Source organism: Rhinopithecus bieti, unplaced genomic scaffold (assembly GCF_001698545.2).
Source record: "Rhinopithecus bieti isolate Rb0 unplaced genomic scaffold, ASM169854v2 scaffold_14839, whole genome shotgun sequence".
In the NCBI taxonomy this organism is placed as follows: Eukaryota; Metazoa; Chordata; class Mammalia; order Primates; family Cercopithecidae; genus Rhinopithecus; species Rhinopithecus bieti.
Window position 1 is genome coordinate 937,694 of NW_016808133.1, and position 21,187 is coordinate 958,880.

At 47.5% G+C, this 21,187-nt stretch overlaps 1 protein-coding gene across 1 annotated transcript in view; it reads right to left on the reverse strand.

Annotated features, from left to right (window-relative positions):
* Positions 1-1,585: 1,585 nt before the first annotated feature.
* CAPN9 (calpain 9) overlaps positions 1,586-21,187 on the reverse strand; it is a 54,545-nt gene continuing 34,943 nt past the window's right edge. Inside the window, exons 12-20 of the mRNA XM_017885620.1 lie at positions 16,780-16,816; positions 15,189-15,269; positions 12,603-12,660; positions 10,898-10,962; positions 10,333-10,401; positions 9,906-9,984; positions 7,527-7,643; positions 4,623-4,681; positions 1,586-1,788 (exon numbers count right to left, since the gene is read on the reverse strand). Coding sequence (XP_017741109.1) covers positions 1,762-1,788; positions 4,623-4,681; positions 7,527-7,643; positions 9,906-9,984; positions 10,333-10,401; positions 10,898-10,962; positions 12,603-12,660; positions 15,189-15,269; positions 16,780-16,816 — 592 coding nt within the window. The 3' untranslated portion in view covers positions 1,586-1,761. The remainder of the gene's footprint in view (positions 1,789-4,622; positions 4,682-7,526; positions 7,644-9,905; positions 9,985-10,332; positions 10,402-10,897; positions 10,963-12,602; positions 12,661-15,188; positions 15,270-16,779; positions 16,817-21,187) is intronic.

A 21,187-nucleotide genomic window follows, 5' to 3' on the forward strand; every position in this document is an offset into this window, starting at 1 on the left:
TACTTACAATTTCATACATTCATCATAAGATCTCAGTGAGGCAGAAATTACCATCCTCGTGAATGGAGGAAACTAAGTCTCAGAGAGGTTAATAACTTTCCCAGGGACATATAGATGGAAAGAAAACAGGACACCAAGTTCATAAACTTCATTTCCTGGGTACCTTTGAAGCACAGGAAAAATCAGTGAGAGACAGTTATGTGCTCCTGGACATAAAGGCCGAGAAGCACCCTGTGGGAGTGACACTAGAAAAAGGAGCTCAGAGGGTGAGTCCCCTTCCAAGTTTTACCTGTGAGCAGGGCTAGCATTCACAACATCTAACAAACAACATGGCAGCAGTGTGCACTGATGAGAGTGGGCACAGGCCGAGCACAGGAGATGGCATGTCTGGGGTTGTACCGGCATGCCTCAGCACAGAACCTTGGTCCTAAGCCTGCTCCTGAGAGAGCGCTTGTCTTGCATCCACTGCTGTGTGAACCCAGGGAAGGGCTGGAAGGTAAAGGAGAAGATCATGGTGCCTTGGCCACGATCAGGGACAGGGTTCTGATGAAGCGCCACTTCTTTTTTTTTTTTTGAGACTGAGTCTCGCTCTTGTTGCCCAGGCTGCAACCTCTGCCTCCTGGGTTCAAGTGATTCTCCTGCCTCAGCCTCCCAAGTAGCTGGGATTATAGGCACCCACCACCACGCCCAGCTAATATTTGTATTTTTAGTAGAGATGGGGTTTTGCCACGTTGGCCAGGCTGGTCTTGAACTCCTGCCCTCAGGTGATCTGCCCACCTTGGCCTCACAAAGTGCTGGGATTACAGGTGTAAGCCACCACGCTTGGCCTCCACTTCTAACTTGATCTTCATCCCAACCGTTCTCCCTCCTTCCCTCTCGTCATCTCCCGCTCCCATCCTCCACCTCATCCGCCACAAGTGTACCAGCAAGAATGCAGGGCTTGGCATGTATTGGGCCAGTATCTTCTCATGTTACCTCCCATTATTCCAGTTCAGTGGATTCTCCTGTTTAGCACTAGTGAGCTATAATGAGGATTCTCTGTTCTGTTTTCCCCCATCATGTTGGGGATGAGTAAGATCAAACCTCACCAGAATCTGAACTCCTTGAGAAGAAATAACAGCATTCAGCTTTTCTGACCCAAAGTCTTCAGACACAAAGAATGTCTGGACTGGATAGTGACTTTTTTAGTTACTACCTCTTGTAGGAGGAGGTAGAGATTGTCACCTTGATCCACTCTTATCAGAGATCCACTCTTGTCCAATTATCGGAACTACCTGATGTCTTCCCCGATAAGGAAGCACACTTATGAGGCAGAAATGCTAAATTATGACCTCACCCATTTCCCCCTCATCTTATTCCACACACACATTTATAAAAACATGATTTATAAAGGATGTCTGATCACAATGACGGGAGCTACATGGAAGCCGGGATTCTGTGCATTAGAACTCTGAATGATTCTTAATGGAAGGAAGTAAAGAAAGTAGAGTGTGGGAAAGCTAGCGATTCCTGAACCTGGATGTAAGGCATAGGTGGCGCCATCAGCCACCTTAAGGCAGTGACTTTACAAAGGAGTAGCACAAAATCAGAGAGTGTAGCTGAGTTCATTTCATGCTTCCCAGATCAAGATGGAGAAGGGAGAAGGCCGGACGATGAGAGGGGAGTGAGCCGTGGGCGTAATGGTTCCACACCAGAAGTTCTGAAGGTCAAGGTCCAGAAGCCAAGCTTCAGCTGGGCAGGCTGCATCTCTGCAAGGCAGCCTCAGATGTTCATTGTCAAATAGATGAACTGGGGGGGAGGGGGGGGAGAGAGAGAGAGAGAGAGATGAGGGGTTGTTGTCCTTCCATGTCCCTTCCAGTCTCAGCCTCAGGAGTGGCCCCAATTTGCTGACATCACAGGAGATCTGCTATTTGATCATGTTGCCTGCCAACTTGGATGCCTGTCTCAACAGGAAACCATTTAAAAAAATAAATGAATTCTCAGCACTTGACATTTTCTGGAGGTTCTGAGTCCTTTCCAAGTGAGCTCACATCAAGCACAGATGGTAAGACAGAGATGGGAAAATGTGCTTTCTCCTTGTTAAGAGGACAGCCTTGCTGAGGCATCTTGGGCAGGGCAGTATTAAGTGCCTTTTCCTTGTTGATGAGGGCTCCTCTCACCTTTGGAAGAGAGGTGGCCCTCCACCACGGAGGGGCTGCAGGATGTGGAAGCAGGTTCTGAAGCCGGTGGGTGTTACAAGTGAGCTGAAGGAGAAGTAGCATGGAATTCCTCCTCATTTTCTCTCCTGAGTCCACCCTGCCTCCTCCTTCCCAACAGCTTGCTTATCACAGCATGGTGACTTGGGGCAATGTGATTACATGAGATGGTTTTTTTCTCCCTTCTCTGTCCTCCTTCCTGGGCACAGCATATATAGTATGGGGGTTTCCGTAATGAAAGGTGCACAGGCTCTTTTAGGAAAGTGACTGCAGGTGAGGCCAATTCGGCCAGGAAAAGCTCCTGTTGCTTCTTTGGATGGGTCAGGGGAGAAGAAGAGGGACTTTAAAACATGGATACTTCAACTTGGCTGCACACTGGACTCACCAAGGGGATTAAAAAAAAAAAAAACAATGTTTGGGCCTCGCCCCCAGAGATTCAAATTTAATCGATCTGGGGAGTGGCTGGGGGATCAGAATTTTTAAATCTCCCCAGGTGATGCTAGCATGCAGCCAGATGTAAGGATGGTAGGTTTAGAGGGAGAGAATGCAATGGTTTTCCCTGTTGTCCTGCAAAGTGATGATATAGGGCAGGGCAGGAACCCATTCCAGTCCCTACACCTGTGGACACTTGGGTTGGAGGTGTCCACACTTCCACCTTGAATCTGCAGCACTGGAATACTTCCTCCATGCTGCTGGTGCTCTGGAGCCTTTGACTAGCCAGGAGGCCACTCAGTAACAAACCTTCCTACTCTCTCCTTTCACCGTGGACCAGGGACAGCCATCACACTTTTCATGTCTTTTAGTGACATTACTTATCATTTACCTTAAAGTAAATGATAAATAAAGGTGGACCTAGGGGTCTCTCTTGTTTTCTTTCTTTCTTTTTTAAGAGACTTGCTATCTCTGTCATCCAGGCTAGAGTGCAGTGGCGAGATCATAGCTCACTGCATCCTCAAACCCCTGGCCTCAAGCAATCCTCCCGCCTAGGCCTTCCAAATAGCTAGGACTGCAGTTGCACACCACCATGCCCAGCTTCCTCTTATTTTCGTAATAGAATAGTTTGAGTGTGCACATCTTTCTTTGGAATCTTGGAGTGATCAAAGGGGGTATATTTACTACATGTGTCCTACATGCTGAAGGTGAAAGACAAAACTAGAGAAGAAAAATGCCCAGTTTCTGTTCTCAATGAAATAATAATGCATCCAGGGATCTGAGATACATACTTGAGAAAATTAGTGACGAGTCAACGTAATTGCCAAATTATATGATATTATTATAAAGCAAAACTTTTGGCGTAATATATTAAGGCCTATGTCTCTTTCTGTAAATGGTTAAACTGAGGCACAGAGCAGCCTGATTAATCGAAATCAGAGCACAAAAGAGGGGAGGAGGTACAATCCTCTAAAACACATACTGTCATCAAGCTCTTTGTCTTTAAATATTCAATAAAATGTTATCCAAACCCAACGTTACTACTGAATTTGGAAATGAGCTGTGAGTGTGAGTATGGGAATCCGTGGAGAAGAGAAACCCCAGAGATTGGGGAGGAGCCACAGGCTGCCTGACTTTAGTGTTGTTAGGTAGAAGAGAAAGCAGACCTAGAAAGAGAGATACAGGGAGGGAAAGAAGGAAAAGGGAGATGAAAATTACAGAAACCACTGAAGGAAGCTGCTCCACAGGGTTCCCTCTGCCTTTGGGCAGGAGAATGTCTCAAGAGCGTTCTCAAGCTTTATGTGCACAGAAATCACTAGGGTCCTGTGGGGGCGACTTCCATTCAGCAGGTCTAGGGCAGGGCCTGGCACTCCGCATTTCCAACGCTCTCTCCTAAGTGCTATCTGTGCTGCTGCTGGCCCATAGACCACCATCTGAGCAGACGGGGTCCACGGGGATCCTCTGGGGAAGGGGTGATTGAAACCCCCTGGAATCCTTCTCCCACGCCTCTGACACTCGGACCCATTGTCTCCCACCCCCATCATTGCTATGATGACCCCGGTAACTGACCAGTTTTGTACTTGTCAGAGTTTGGGGGAGCATCATGGGAACCACAGGACAACATGAGCAAGTGAGAGTGAGCAAACCGGCAACTGGAAGGCAGGCAGGCTAAGTTACCCAAATGACAGAAGGAAGAGAAGGACAAGAAGGCAGTCTGCTCACTCACTCAAGTCAAGGTGATTAATCTCTCTATGCCACAGTTTCCACCCTGCAAAATGGGGATACCATTGGTACTTAGCTCACAGAATTATTGTAATGGCTCAATTGATTACTTAATAAGTAGTATCTCAAAAATATTAGCTATTTTGTTGTAATCACTCCCACAGCTAGATGTCAGCCCTCGCATGAAATCATGGGTTCGGCAAACATTTATGGAGCTTGGACTCTGCCGGGCCCTGGCTGGGTCCCTGAGCAGAGGGTCTGGATTGGCCATACCTCATTTATAGTGAGATGAATGAACTCCTTGTTCTTCGTACTGAGAGCCTGGAACACCCCTGATAGGAGAGACGGGGAAAGGCATCCTTTTAAAGAAAATTCCTTTACCAAGTTTGTTTCTCAGCGACCAAAGGGCCTTTCAGTGGAGCCTGTGGGGAAGCTGCTCCATCTGGTGGTAAACAAGGACTTTCATTAAGGACAGCAGCAGGACACCGGCTGAAAGGGAACTTCTCTGAATGGAGGGAGGCCTCCAGTCCTGTAGCAAGCCAGTGGTCACCTAAGCCAGTCAGCCGGCCAGCAGCTCCTGGCGCCAAAGCAACTCCCCTGTCTTAACCTTCTGGGGGGTACAGGGCCCTTGAAATCCATAGGCCCCAGAAAAAAAGCACATGTACATAAAGTTTGGCATGAATCTGAAAGTTGTTAGTCTCGCCCTTGTAGGAAGGGGCTGTGGGCGCTGTCACAGGACAGGAGGAGTCCAGCGGCACAGGAGAGCATGCCAGCACTGAGCTGGAGGCTGGGTCTACCACATGGTGTCACCTGAGCAAGTCACTGCTGTCTCTGGGCCTCAGCCTCCTCCACACCTTCAGAAGACGAGGTCGAGCCAATCAGCCCTGGCTTCACTTGAGAATCTCACAGGCAGCTTTAACAATACAACCCAAAGCGGGGCGGGGGACTATTACTGAACACAGGAAATGGAAGAGAACCAACAACCAAACACGGCGACTGGGTCTTATGTGGATCCTGAGTCAACCAAGCTACTGTAAAAAGGTGGCCTGGGAGATTTGGGCATGGACTGGGCACTAGAGAACATTGAGGGTTTGCTGAGAATTTTGTTAGGCATGCAAATGGCATGATGATGCTAAAAACAAGTCTATCAGCTTGAGGTATTCAGATGAATGGACAGAGTTTCTGAGATCTGCTATTAAATTATTTAGGGGAAAAAAGTGTGTGTTGCGGGAGCACAAGGAAAAAGTCAGCAAGATGATAATTTTTGAGGTTGGATGTAAAGGTCTGGAAACACCTGGTGAATTTGTATAACTCCCGATGCTGTGTGCCACCCCTGAGATTCTAATAGAATTGGTCAATTGTGCAGCCTGGTCATCAACATTTCTTTAGGCACCCCTGGAGATTGTAATGTATAGCAAAGTTTGAGAAGTGCTGGTGTGAGGTGCATGGGAACCTATTATGATTCTTTATATCTAAGTGGAGGGTTGACATTTTACAATAAAAGTTAAAATGATACTGGAGTAAAGCTCCATCCCTGGTAATTGTAAAAGTTCTCCAGGTGAATCTAATGTGAGGATCCCAGAGTGGAAGGTGTTAAGCCTATAATATTCCTCTATTATAAGAACAAGCTGAGGCACTCTCACCCCTCTTGCTGGGAAGGATTAAGCCTGGGTGGTTTAGACAGGGAAAGAGCAATTGAGAGAAGAGAAACTAGCAAATCTCATTATTTCTAGGGTCAGCTCTGACCACCCTGTAAGTCTAATGAGTGATTCTCTTTCAGGAGAGGTCTTTCTAGAATGCACCTCTCACTAGCTACCAATAACCCCTGGGGAAAGCCCAGCCTCCTGGCTTGATATACTAGCCCCTTTGGGGCCTGCTGGTCTCTCTGTGGTTTTCTCTCATCATTTCTTAATCAACACATATTCATTGATTGTCCATAAAGTATGGCTTTCCTGGAGCTTAGAATCTAGAGGGGCTGTGCTTCAAGCAAGCAATTAGTGTTCTAGTACCAAAGAAGCAGAGGGAGCTGTCATGCTGATAACCGAGGGTCACAGCCCTCACCTTTTAATTTTAATTTTATTTATTTATTTATTTAATTTTGAGATGGCGTCTCCCACTGTTGCCCAGGCTGGAGTGCAGTGGCACAATCTCAGCTCACTGCAACCTCTGCCTCCCAGGTTCAAGGCGTTCTCCTGTCTCAGCCTCCCGAGTGGCTGGGATCACAGGTGCATACCACCATGCTCGGCTAATGTTTTGTATTTTTAGTAGAGGCAGAATTTCACTATGAGCTGGTCTCGAGCTCCTGACCTCATGATCCATCTGCCTCAGCCTCCCAAAGTGCTGGGATTACAGGCATGAGGCACCGTGTCTGGCCCCCTGCCTTTTTTTTTTTTTTTTTTTTAATCAAGTATTCGTACCTCGAAGTGGCCTATGGAATATAGATTAGAAAATACCAAGCAGGACCAGCTGCATAATTTGTGAGGCCCAGGGCAAAATGGAAATGCGGGGCCTCCCGCTCCTAAGTTATTAAGACTTTCAAGATGAAAACGCTAGAGCATTAAACCAAGCATGAGGCCCCCTTGGGGGCATGGGTCCCTTGGCACCTGCACAGAGGGCATGTCCTCGTAGCCACCCCGGTACTGAGTTAGAGGCCCTGGATATGCTTCATTCAGCCCCACCTTCAAAGCCACCTGTGAGGGGCAGGATGGCTATGACAATAAACTGCAAACACTGAAGCTCACGGGCACATAGTCTCTCTCTATTTGTGGTGTAACAAATCTTGTTTAAGGTAACTGAGTTAATGTCTAGGGCTTACAGGGTGGGGAGGTGGGGAGGAGGAGGGACAGAGACTCTCCTGTTTCTATATGTTATGATGGGATTTAACCTGAAATTGAACCTTTCCTCAAACACAAGGCACAAACCTGCCCCCACCCCATCATCCTCCCAGAGGCACTATGAATGTATAAAGAAAGGCGATGCTAAGAAACACGCTGCAGGGGAGGCTGGCACATTCTGCTCTTTAGCTAACAGCAGAGGCCCACAGGTCCGCGCACATCAGACCATGGCTCTCTGTGGTCTGTCTTTGCCATTACTTTCACCAGGCTGTTTCCCATGCACTCACGGAGGGTGACTGAAGATGCCGCCCCGAGTGCACCCTCAGCCTCGCTGGACACTTACGGCTCGCATTCTCCAGCCGGACCAGGCAGTTGAGGAAGTCATCGAAGTCCATCTGGAGCTCCTCATCCGCATATCTGAGCACGATCAGCTGTAGGAGGTGGCTGCTCAGCTGAAAGCCTGTGGGGATGAAGGAGGAGACCCAGGACCTGCCGTATCTGAGCCCCGAGGTGAGTCTGCACCTTTGAGGGAGCTCCCAGGCAGCCGAGGAGAGGCCTCAGAAGAGGGAGCCGCTGTTTCACTCCTCAAAGCTGGGGTCCCCACACCCAGTGGGACTGCTGTCCTTGGTGTGAATGCAATGTGAGAGTGTGAATCTGCAGTGCAGGGGCGAGTGTGCGGGGGACTCGCAGGCATGCTTTCTGTGTTTTATGGCTTCCGACTTTAGTGAGTTCATGATCTTAGTTTTGACACCCATGTCCCCCATAGGGTCTCGCTGACTTTACAGGAAGCTTCGTTTGGGGGAACTTAACACTGGTGGTGTCTGGTGTCTGAGCCCCACACCCATTCCTACACCAGCCTCCCCTCGTGTTCTGTCTCAGGTCACTTCCAGCTGTGGCTCTAGAACGTTTCTCAGAGGGGATGCTGCTGCCCACGGTGAATGACACTGTGCCAGGGGCCCATTCCTACACACCCACGATGGAGGAGGAACGCCAGGCTACGGCCAGGAGGCCTGGATCTGAGCCCTGGCACTGCTCCAGCCATGGCATATGGGTTCAGTTCTCTGGGCTTTGGTTTCCTCATTGTCAAGTGAGGGGTTTAGACAAAGTGAAGTTCTTTCTAGATCCGATATTTAGTGCTTTTTTTTTTTTTTTTTTTTTTTTTTTTTGAGATGGAATTTTGCTCTTGTTTCCCAGGCCGGAGTGCAGTGGCATGATCTTGGCTCTCTGCAACTTCCGCCTTCCAATTTCAAGCGATTCTCCTGCCTCAGTCTCCTGAGTAGCTGGGACTACAGGTGCCTGCCACCATACCCGGCTAATTTTTGTATTTTTAGTAGAGACAGGATTTCACCATGTTGGACAGGCTGGTCTCAAACTCCTGACCTCGTGATCCACCCGCCTCGGCCTCCCAGAGTGCTAGGATTACAGGCGTGAGCCACCGCACCTGGTCAGTGCTTTGATTTCTCATCATTGCCCTTAGAGGTGATTTCTTTTCCCCTTTCGTTTTGGTCTACGTGTTCGCTTTCTAGGAGGTGTTCACAGGATTGTTCAGAAATCCACCCAGGCTCTTTCTGCTTCTTTGTAATTTCAGCGGAGGAGCAGGCAGGTCAAGAGCAGAGCACAGAGTCTCTGGAGCCTGCACGGCAGTGCTGGCTGCCGGCCTTGGCCAGAATCCTGGTGTTTGGGGCTAGAGGAGGGGGATGAGGGGCGATCCTCCCTACGCCACGTCAGGGTAGGAAAGACACAGCCATGCCCCTCCTCTCTGAGCGCTCCCTTTGTCCCCTGCTCAGTTCCTCCTCCTACCCTGGAAACAGAGTCACCATCTCCTAAGAAAATCAGGCACCCTTCTCAGCCTGGCACTTTGCTCATTTGTAAATCATCTGATTTTCTTCTCCCTCACATAGGACCCGAGATGGTCCTGGCTGTGTATACTTCATCCTTTTTATCAGGCCTGAGCCTGGACTTGTTTCCAGATTTTGTTTTCCCTGGGAGGGAACACACTTTAAAAGGTTCAGGAGGCCCCTGTCTGTGAGGTGTGCTTGGTGAGAAGCACAGGCGGCCTAGTGGGCGGGAGGTCTGCAGAGCACCCACGGAAACTATGGTTGTGTGTGCAGAACATGGGACCACAGAGAGGCCGACGGCCATCCAACCCCCAGACAAGGGTGGGAAACGCCACCTGGAGCCCAGCCTTCGGGAAGGGGAGCAGGGTGTAAACTATGATGCAGTCATCCAGTTTGGATTCAGAGTTTGCTGCTGATAAAGCCCAGGACAGGGCCACAGGTGGCAGAGGGGCGTGCAGCCCACAAACCATGGGCGCTGCATGCTCTGTCTCATCCACGGTAACAACCATCTGAGAGCAGAAATGAGAAGTTTGCAATCACTACAGCTTGCCACCAAACAGCCATGTGTTAAGTACTGGGCCAGAAAACATGGTCAGAGGCTATGAGGCCTCCAGAGGGCAGGCCACGTTCAGTTTTAGCAGACACATTTAAAAAGTTTCTACCAGTGTTCACAGTGGTTTAAAATGAGGGCCCTGGTGTCAGCAAGTGAGTCTTGGGTCTGAACCCTGGTGCTGCCACTCCAAGGGCCGTGGCCTTAAGAAGCACCAACTGGGCTCAGAGGCCCACCTCCTGGGCAGCAGAGAGAAGACCTGCCATCTGCTCAGGTTGCCCATGGGCAGTACCTGGCATGAAGTCAGCCACCTGCATTCCAGTCTTTTCTTTACCTGTAGCTTTCAGTGCAGTCCGCAGTTCATAGGTAGATATAGTGCCGGACTTGTCGGCATCAAACCGAAGGAAAAGGTCCTAAAGGGTGGAGAGCAGAGGCATTGAGAAGGAGCGCACCTGAAAGGCATTGCCAATGGCAGTAAGTGGGTGACAGCCAGTCCGGGGGAGCTACCCTCCAGGGGCCGCAGAGGCCACGGTTGGACTGGGCCTTCCAAAAAAAGTCAGTCTCCCTTTTGTCTTCCTTTCCATCTTGGGTGGAAGCACGGTGGTACTCCCATAAGCATCGGAATAGCATGATGCTGTTTTCCCTTCTCCCCTGTCTGAATACAACTCCCCTAGCCTGCAGCCTGCTGCACCATTTTAAATCCCCTCTGCCCTAGGCGCACAGGTTCCCCCAGAGGCCAAGCCCTGCTCCAGGTTACATACAATCCACTGCTTCAGCTTGTCCCAGAACACTTTGAATTCATCAAACTCCAGCTTCCCATTGCCGCTGGTCTGTGCCGTGTGGGTTAAGGGAGACGTGAGTAGCGTTTCAGCCTGAGGCTCCTCGTGGGACCTCAGCTCTAGGACTGCAGATGGGGAGGGCTGATGGGCTGGCCTGAGTGACACAGGTTTGGGGCCCTGGGGAAGTGGTTTTAATGGTTAAACCACAAATCTCTGAAGAGGGGAAACGGCAGAGGTGGGATGGGGGTGCTCCCAAAAGTTCACAAAACAGAATTTCGTTCCCTTAGACGGGATCCCAAAGTGGCAAGAAGACCCCCACGTTCCTTCAAAAGCTTCCCACCCCTGCCCCTGGGCAGACTTGTGCATCTTGATTCTGATCCAATTTCAGCTTCGGGGTCCCCCAGCTTTGGGTTATTTTCTGCGAAGAAGACTATTCTGCTGGCTAACGATGTCATGTTCTTGGAAAGTCTGAACTATTGAAGATTACTCTACTGTGCTTAAAGCCCGGGATCCATGTCTATTTCTGCTCAAATATTTGGAAGGATACGTCCATCAGGGAAATGATGTTTTTACAGGAGATCAGGCTTAGCTTCTTGAATTTGATGTCCTTTTCTGAAATTGCACATGAAAGCTGAATTTGGTTGACTCCAATAAGATAAACCTATGTACCCATCTGCTGAAAGCCCAATAATGTGGCTAAATCCAGGGCTGCTGGGGGCTGTGATGTGGCTACTGTCTTATGATGCTGGTGGGAGTAGAAGTTAACATGACCTTTCAGAAGGAAAATTGGAAAAATGTGAAAAAAGCAATAAAAGTGGGAATACGCCTTCATCCATTTATTCTAGTTCTAAGAATCCCTAGCAAAGAATTACATATGAAGATTTTTCTCATCACATTATTTATAGTGGCAAAAATTTGGAAGTGAAATAATGACCAATAGAAAGGCATGGTCAATACTTTAGGCTATGTCTATGTAATGGAGTATTATACAATCCTTAGGAATCATGTTTTTGCAGCCTATTTAATGGCAGATTTAAATTTTTTGGAGAAATTTGTACTCTCATACTACTGCTGGTGAAAATGTGAAATAGTCACTTTAGAAAACAGTTGGATAGTTTTTAAAAACATTAAACACAGAATTGAACAATCCTCTTAACTAAACGTATAGTTAAGAGGATAGTTACGCCACCATGTAACCATAGACTGTGGCATGGTGATGGAACCATCCTCATTACTATATACCCAAGAGAAGTGAAAACACATGCCCACCCAAAAAACTTGTACAGGAATGTTTACAGTTGCATTATTCATAATGACCAAAAACTGGCAACAACCCACATGGCCACCAATAGATGAATGAATAAACAGAACGGGGCCCATCCATACGATGGGATATTATTTGGCTGTAAGAAGGAATGAGGCATTGATACATGGGTGGACTTTGAAAACATCATGCCATGTGAAAAAAGTCAGTCAGAAAGGACCACATATTGTATGATTCATTTTTTTCCCCCTGAGACAGAGTATGGCTCTGTTGCCCAGCCTGGAGTGCAATGGCACGATCTTGGTTCACTGCAACCTCTACCTCCCAGGTTTAAGCAATTTTCCTGCCACAGTCTCCCAAGTAGCTGGGATTACAGGTGCCCGCCATCACGCCTGGCTTTTTTTTTTTTTTTTTGTATTTTTAGTAGAGACGGGGTTTCATCATGTTGACCAGGCTGGTCTTGAACTCCTGGCCTCAGGTTATCCGCCTGTCTCGGCCTCCCAAAGTGTTGGGATTACAGGTGTGAGCCACTGCTCTCAGCCTATGATTCCTTTTATATGAAATATTCAGAATATGTAAATCGAATCTATAGAGAAAGAAAGTAGCTGAGTGGTTGCCTGGGGCTGGGGGAAATGGGTACAGGGTTAACACTGTTAATGGGTAAAGGGTTTCTTGTTGGAGTGATGAAACGTTCTAACATTATATGTCTACGCATGTGACACATATGTACATACATGCAGATACACATGTGTTAAGAGTGGTTATTTATGGTGGCGAGATCATTTGTGATTATCTTTGTCATTAGGCTTTTCTGCATTTTTAAGAATTTTCTACTATAAACCTGCATCATTTTTGGAATCAGGAAACAAAGCTCTTTTAAAAGTTGGCTGGGAGAGCAGGGAGCCTGGGGAGTTGGGGGGGGACCCAGGCAGTGTGGTTGCTGGTCCCTCCATAGGCGCCCTGGGACCCCAATGTGGGCAGCACTTACTCTTTTGCAGCACAGCATTTAAAACATACTCAAGTTCCTCTGCTGTCACCTCCATGTCCTGTTGAAGTGGAGACAATTGCTTGTTATAGCCCTTGGCACCTTCTTTTTTAGTTTTTTTTTTTGTTTTAAATCAGTTCTGAGCTTGATTTGGCTCAAGTGACAGACCAGCCTTCAGGACCCTGCTCTGGGCAGATGTACCTATCTCCTGTGTGGCTGCAACTACATGTCTCATATGTCACATGTTTTAGGGACATGCCAGCCCAACTAGGAGAGAGCCTAACTTGAGAGACGTCTCAATCCACGAAAGCGCATGGAAAGCTGGGCAGGGCAAGGCAGTGGTTTCCCAACTTCCCTGAGGGTCAGAACCACTCCTAGAATTGTCCTAAGCTCCTCAGATGGTTCCTATGTCAGAGGTAGTTTGGGAAAACCAGACTGAGTCTTCCTCTGCACCGTAGAACCGCCTGGAGAGCTTTAAAACTGTCCCGCATCTGGGGCTTACCCCAGGGACCCTTGAAATCAGAGGACCTGGGAATATGGTCCTATTTTTAAGATCTAGGGGTTGATTTAGAATTAAGAATAAGGGTGAATGATTTAGAATTAAGAATAAGGGTGAATTTCAGAATCATGGATCTAAGGTGCTCCAGGAAATCTCTGCAGCCCCCACCCCGGAAGCTGGTTAGAAATGGAGAGTCTCAGCCTTTTTTTTTTTTTTTTTTTTTTTTTTTATACAGGGTCTTGCTCAGTCATCCAGACTGGAGTACAGTGCTGTGACCACAGCTGACTGCAGTCTCAATTTCCCATGCTCAAGCAATCCTCCTACCTCAGCCTCCCAAGTAGCTGGGATTATAGGCAGGCACCACCATGCTGGGCTGATTATTTTTGCAGAAACGGGCTCTCCCTATGTTGCCCAGGCTGCTCTTGACCTATTGATGAGGAATCTGTGTTTTTTTCCCAGGATGCCCAGGTCACTTTATACACATGCATGTTTGAGTAGCACTGACATAGACCTCATTTTGGTCAGGGTTTTGCACTAGCCGTGTGGAATCCTGCAGGGTGCTTCTAACACATGTTCGCCCTGAAGCCTCTGGGCCTGGGGAATGGGGGTTTGGGATGTTTGGTGTTGGTAAGAAAGCACTGCACCAGCCAGGCCTCCACTGAAAGAGGAAGAAAGAGAAATGGAGCCACGTGCCCAAGTCATCCAACTACTTGGAAGAAAAGCAGGACATGAGTCGAGGAGGGCTGAACTCTAGAGGTACTTTTCTGGTTGTTAATCAAGGTCGACTGAAACTCCTGCAGCATTCCCCGCTTCCCTCGCAAACCCTGGATCTCCATCTCACAACTCCTGTCCCTCCCGCATTCACTCCTCTGAGCCTGTCATGTGGGGTCTGACCCAGCGTGCTCCAGATGGCGCCTGGAGCAGGGAGGTCACTACTGCCTTCCCCCCTCACCACGCTCCGTCCCACCCAGGGCTGCGCTCAGCCACCTTCCTGCTGTACTTTAAGCAGTCACATGAGCCCCCCTTTTCTTCATCCCATCCTGTGGTCCCCTAATCTCCCTGCCTTGCCTATTTATTGCAGTGCCTAATATACTACCATTAGACAGCCCCTAGGTTTAGATATCACCACTCCAGGTGACCCCTTTCATAATTCAGGAACCCCAGTTGAGTGAAACACAGGAAACTAATAGAGTCATTAGCATCTTGACATGAATTAGTTCATCAGCTCATTTTATTTACGGCTCCAAGGGAGCACCTGTGGGGCAGTTTCTAGAGAGACTTCCCTCCCCCATGCCTAGCAGGTAGAGGAAGAGCCTGGATCTGTGTGAGGCTCCATCCAGGTTCTCCAAAAAAGAAGCTGAATAGTGGAAAGGACTGGGATAGGGTGGGAGACAGGAAGTTGCAATTGAATAGGGACCTCCTTGAACATGATCCCCTTTACTACAGCAGACAAAGTATTCTAATGGCAGTGATTTTCAGGCAGAGTTCAAAGGAGCCACCTCTTCAAGCCTTGCTCTAGCCTCCCAAAGAAAGCACCTGGGGCCCGGCGTGGTAACTCATGCCTGTAATCCCAGCACTTTGAGAGGCTGAGGCTGGAGGATTGCTTGAGCCTAGGAGTTTGAGACCAGCCTGAGTGACATAGTAAGACTCTTTAATTTTTTTTTTTTTTAATTAGCCAAGCATGATGGCATGTGCCTATAGTCCCGGCTACTCAGGAAGCTGAGGCGATAGGATCTCTTGAGCCCATGAGTTTAAGGCTGCAGTGAGCTAGGCTTATACCACTGCACTCCAGCCAGGACAACAGAGTGATACCCTGTCTAAAACAAAACAGAACTAAAAAACAAAGTGTCTGGGTCCATTCTGAGCTCCTTTGGGCTCACTGGCCCCATCCACAGCTACAGACTGTGTAAGTAAGAGATGTTGTAAACAGGGTGGTCTTTGGCCTTCCATGATCAGTGCTGGTCTTTGCAACAAGCTCCATCATGCCTCGGGACAATGTTGCTGACCAACCCCACGACTGCAACCCTTTGCTGGAAAGCCAGGCCCAGGCCCTCAGCCCGGTGGGGAGATGGAAGCGGGGCGTGTCCTACCTCACCAGCGACTTGTTCAAACAGAGCTCGAAACCGCTGCTCCTCCTCTGTCTCCTGGTCAGGCGGAGTTGGCTTTGGGGGCTAAAAAACAGCCGAAGAAACTTGCACAAAATGATCCACAAAAAGGAAACATGACAAAAATAGCAAGAAAGAAGCCAGGACACTCTGTGCCCAGCCCCATGTCACCCTCCTGATGCGGTGTGCATGAGCTGCGTCCTGTAGCATGAGGAACATTTTCTCATGAAGGCTCTTTAGAAGGTGAGACTACAAGGACTCTATTAGTTGGACCTGTGGAGCCCTTTTGCCTTACAGATGAGGAGGCCAAAGAACCCTGACCCCTGCCTAAGTTAGGTCCTGGCCACTGGATTTTCATGCTTCCTGCACTTCCTCTAGCTTACCTTTTACCACCCTGGACTGCAATGACTCACTTCATCATCTGTTTTGATAGCTGGTGAAATCGTTGAAGGCAAGAGTCTGTTTCTAGCACTGAGCTCTGGGTTTGGTATATAGAAAGCGCTCAGTAAATGTTTTGGGTGGTTTTTGGTTTCTTTGGTTTTTTAGCACCATTAATAAGCTGTGCCCCAGCATGGAGAAGCAAATTCCCTCCTAAAAGCAGATCTCTGCTGCCCCTGGACATGTCAGACTGTTTCCAGCTATAGCATCTCAAGGCCTCTGGAGAGTCCTCCAGCCCTTGGACGAGGGTAAAACCACCCCCAGGTCTCCCCCTCCACATACACATAATGTAGAGGAGAAGTAATGTGTTCCCCTGAGTCCACAGTAAAAAACATCTCCCTGCCTCTCTGGTTTTCTTTTCACTGATTAGTTTTCTTAAAATACAATTAAAAGATAGTCTACCCCCTTCAGAAGTGGCAACTTCCTCTCAGGTGGAGTTGGTAGTGTGAAAGTTATTAAATCAAAATGAAGTTACTAATGTTAAGAAAACCCTGACAAGTAGAGCTCAGGAAGGCCAGAAGGTCCTCATGCTTATTTGCCTGATAACAAAAGTATCACAAGAGGCTGCAAAAACCACAACCTTTCACAGAGGCCCTTGCAACCATACACAAAAATACTTCTACCTCTGCGTAGCAACTGCCTGTCCAACATCAGCCTGGCCTCACCTTTGTTATTGATCTTTGTAGCCCAGGATAATTATTTCAAAACAATTATGTAATCCTTCTCATTTTTTTCTTTAAAAACCTTTGTCCTCTTTTACCTCCCCAAATATGTGCATAGTTTACTGTGGTATGCATATGCCCATTGCAGTGCTTTATCCCCAAATAAATAGCTTTTCTTTTAGAGAGTGTCTCCGTGTTTGTTATTTCAGTTGACAGTAGCGCAGAGGAAGATGACATTGAACACAACTTTATACCAAGCACCCACCTCACTTCCATGCCAGGTCCTTGTGTACTAGAGGAGCACAGACTAGAAGACATACATCTTGGTCTACAGGAGGTTAGAATCATAGATGCTTACTTGATCGCACATAACCATTGCCTGAACCGCAGAGTTTTACATGACTCTGTGATTAGAAGGAAGGTTTCCAGAACCATCACCTGAATCCTACACTCCATAGCAACATCAGAAGACTCACCTCAGGAAGGTCAATGTCTACATTTCCATCCATATCCCTGTATGGGCAGAAAAACACACAGCCTCAATTGTGGATTAACTTCTCATTGGGATCTGCAGAGCTGAAGAGCCCAGAGCTGTTGGAAGGTTCTGTCCCATTGAATCCCTTATTGTTCAGTGCTGTTTACATTTCACAGAGTTTGCAGACCCCACACATTGACACCCCCACCCTTAGTCATTCAGCCCTTGCTCAGAATGCAAATAAGAGGGACAGCCATTGTGTTAGGCCATTCTTGCATGGCTATAAAGAAATAGCAGAGACTAGGTAATTTATAAAGAAAAGAGATTTGATTGGCTCACGGTTCTGCAGGCTTTACATGAAGCACAGTGCTGGCATCTGCTCTGCTTCTCAGGAGGTCTCAGGAAACTTACAATTATCACAGAAGGTGAAGGGGAAGCAGGCCAGTCACATGGAAAAAGCAGGAGCAGGGTGGGGTGGGGGAGTTGCCTCACTCCCTTAAACAACCAGATCTCATGCAAACTCACTATTGTGAAGACAGCACCAAGCCAGGAGAGATCTGCCCCCATGACCCAAACACCTCCCATCAAGCCCCACCTCCAACACTGGGGATTACAATTCAACATCAGATCTGGTGGGGACACATATTCAAACTGTATCATTCTGCCATGGCCCCTCAAATCTCATGTCCTTCTCACACTGCAAAATATAATCATGCCTTCCCAATAATCCCCCAAAGTCTTAAGTCATTCCAGCATTAACTCAAAAGTCCGAAGTCCAAAGTCTCACCTGAGATAAGGCAAGTCCCATTGCCTATGAGCCTGTCAAATCAAAATCAAGTTCCAAGATATACAAATTCCATTTTATACTTCCAAAATACAATGGGAGTATAGGCACTGGGTAAACATTCCCCTTCCAAAAGGCCAAAAGAAAGGGGCTACAGGCCCCATGCAAGTTTGAAACCCCGCAGGGCAGTCATTAAATCTTAAAGCTCCAAAATGATCTCCTTTGACTCCATGTCCCACATCCAAGGAACACTGGTACAAAGAGTGGGATCCCAAGGCCTTGGAGAGCTCTGTCCCCGTGACTTTGGCTGCTGTCATGGGTTGTTGAGTGCCTGTAGCTTTTCCAGGCTCAAGGTGCAAGCTGCCAGTGGATCCACCATTCTTGGGTCTGGAGAATGATGGCCACCTTCCCAGAGTTCTGCTAAGCAGTACCCCAGTGGGGACTCTGTGCGAGGCCTCAAATCTCACATTTTCCCATCTGCATTGCCCTAGTAGAAGTCCTCTGTGAGGGTTCTGTCCCTGCAGCAGGCTTTTGCCTGGGCATCCAGGCTTTTCCATACATCCTCTGAAATCTAGGTGGAGGCTGCTAAGCCTCATTCAGTCTTGCACTCTGTGTGCCTGCAGGCTTAACACCATATGGAAGCTGCCAAGGCTTATGGCTTGCACCTTGCACCCTCTGAAGCAGTACCCCAAACTGTATCTGGTGCCTTTGAGCAGAGACTAGAGCTGGAGCAGCTGGGATGCAGGTAACAGTGTCCTGAGGCTGCATAGGGCAGTGCGGCCCTAGGCCTGGCCCATGAAGCCATTTTTTTCCTTGGCCTGCGATGGGAGGGACTGCTGCTGCAAAGGTCGCTAAAATGCCTTTGAGGCCTTTTTCCATTGTCTTGGTTACAGCACTTGGTTCCTTTTTTGTTATGTAAATATTTCTAGCAAGTGGTTGTTCCACAGCCTGCTTGAATTCCTCTCTCGAAAAAGCTTTTTTCTTTCTCTGCTATATAGCCAGGCTGCAAATTTTCCCAACTTTTATGCTCCACTTCCCTTTTAAATATATATATTCCAACTTTAAGTCATATCTTTGCTCCCACATCTGAGTATAGGTTGTTAGAAGCAGCCAGGTCACATCCTGAATGCTTTGCTGCTTTGAAATTTCTTCTTCCGGATACTCTAAATCATCACTAGGAAGTTCAAACTTCCACAGATCCCTAGGGCATGGACACAATTCAGCCAAGTTGTTTGCTAAGGCATAACACACATAACCTTTGCTTCAGTTCCCAATAAGTTCCTCATTTCCATCTGGGACCTTGGCAGCCTGAACTTCACTATTAATATCACTATCAACAGTTTCGCCATAACTATGTAACCAGCCTCTAAGAAGTTCCAAACTTTTCCTCATCTTCCTGTCTTCTTCTGAGGCCTTCAAACTCTTCCAACCTCTGCCTGTTATCTAGTTCCAAAGTCACTTCCACATTTTCAGTTATCTTTTTAACAATGCCCCACTCCTCTGTACCAATCTTCTGTATTAGGCTGTTCTTGTACTGCTATAAAGAAATACCTAAGACTGAGTAATTTACAAAGAAAAGAAGTTCAATTGGCTCACAATTCTGCAGGCTTTACAAGGAAGCATGGTATATTCCCTAGAAGTTAACCTGACTCTTTGATTTCTAGGGAGGCCTAGGAAGCTTACAATCAAGGCAGAAGGGGGAAGAGTCATGTCACACGGCAAAAGCAGGAGCAGGGGTGGGGCAAGTACCACATACTAGCAACCACATCTCACAAGCATTTACTCAGTATCACGAGGATAGCACCAAGTCATGAGGGATCTGCCCCCACGACCCAAACATCTCCCACCAGGCACCACCTCCAACATTGGGGATTACAATTCAACTTCAGATTTGATGGGGACACATATTCAAACTATATCAGCTATCACTAAGAACTTGTGAATTCTGGGTTTATGGAACTAAAAGAAGTTAAGCCAGCAGTCACTCCCTATTTCTTTGATGAACTTTAACAAAGGCAAGGGATAAAGTGTTTTGTAGAATAGTAGCACCTCCAATGACCCATAAACAGTTCAGTTGCATTACACATTCACTCTCCATGAACTCTGCATCTTCAAGGAGGATGCATATCTGTTGGAGACCATTCAGCCTATTGAGTGATAGGCATTGGGGAGGGGGTGCATTTTAAAAGATTACAAAGTTGAATCAGAACCAAAATGACCACCTTTTTTGTTTTGTTTTTTTTCTGAGACGGAGTCTCACTCTGTGGCCCAGGTAGGAGTAAAATGGCACAATCTCGGCTCACTGCAACCTCTGCCTCCTGGGTTTTAAGTGATTCTCTTGCCTCAGCCTCCCAAGTAGCTGGGATTACAGGCATGTGCCACCATGCCCAGCTAATTTTGTATTTTTAGTAGATATAGGGTGTCTCCACGTTGGCCAGGCTGGTCTCAAACTCCTGACCTCAGGTGATCCTCCTGCCTTGGCCTCCCACAGTGCTAGGATTACAGGCATGAGTCACCATGCCCAGCCTAAAGACCACCTTTTGAAGCTGCATCCCTAACTCCTGCCTCTCCTCATAGATGTAAATTCCTGATTCCACTGGTGAGGTTGGGGAGGGATGGGTGTCTCTGTGCTTATGTTAGGGAAAAAGAGGAAAAATGATGCAATCATGTTTTTTTACTATTCACATATTTAGGGGAACTTGTAGTATTTGGATAGTAGTAATATTAACAGGAGGAGCAGCCTTCAGCTTTTGATGATGCTAAAAACATTTGGAGGAATACAGTCTTATAGATTAAAACTTGAAGCACTCTCAAAGAAAAACTGATACAAAATCAAAATCAAAGGGAATACGAATAAATACTAACATTGAATGAGGGTAGTCCTCCCTTTCCTCTTCATCCCCTGGGCATACATGACATAACCCTTTCAGAACTTTTGTTTGTTTAATCAGGAACCTGTCTGAGAGCTAAACTAATGCACACAGAGCTCAGTGTGGATTTTTGTTACCAAGCTACAGAGCTGATTCTTATACTCAGTATCATAGCAGACTAAAGTATCTTATTCAGAGCAAGATTAAGTATGGAGGTTTTTTGCCATGTACAAGTCACCTTATGCATGCCAGTGACTCTGAGCTCACCCCACTAATGGGATAGAGAACAAGAGGCATGGCATTGGCATAACTTGGGTCTCTCTTGTTCTTGCCACCCATAAGAGATGTCAATCTGCATGGATCTCATACAGGGTACTTTTGTGTGAACAGATACTAGGATATTCATCCCCACCTTGTACTAGTATCTGGGAGAAGGCTGGAGAAAAATTATCCGGTAGAGTGTTTAAAAATTTAAGACTTTTCGGCCAGGCACGGTGGCTCAAGCCTGTAATCCCAGCACTTTGCGAGGCCGAGACGGGCAGATCATGAGGTCAGGAGATCGAGACCATCCTGGCTAACATGAAGAAACCCCATCTCTACTAAAAAAATACAAAAAACTAGCTGGGCGAGGTGGCGGGCGCCTGTAGTCCCAGCTACTCGTGAGGCTGAGGCAGGAGAATGGCGTAAACCCGGGAGGCAGAGCTTGCAGTGAGCTGAGATCCGGCCACTGCACTCCAGCCTGGGCGACAGGGCGA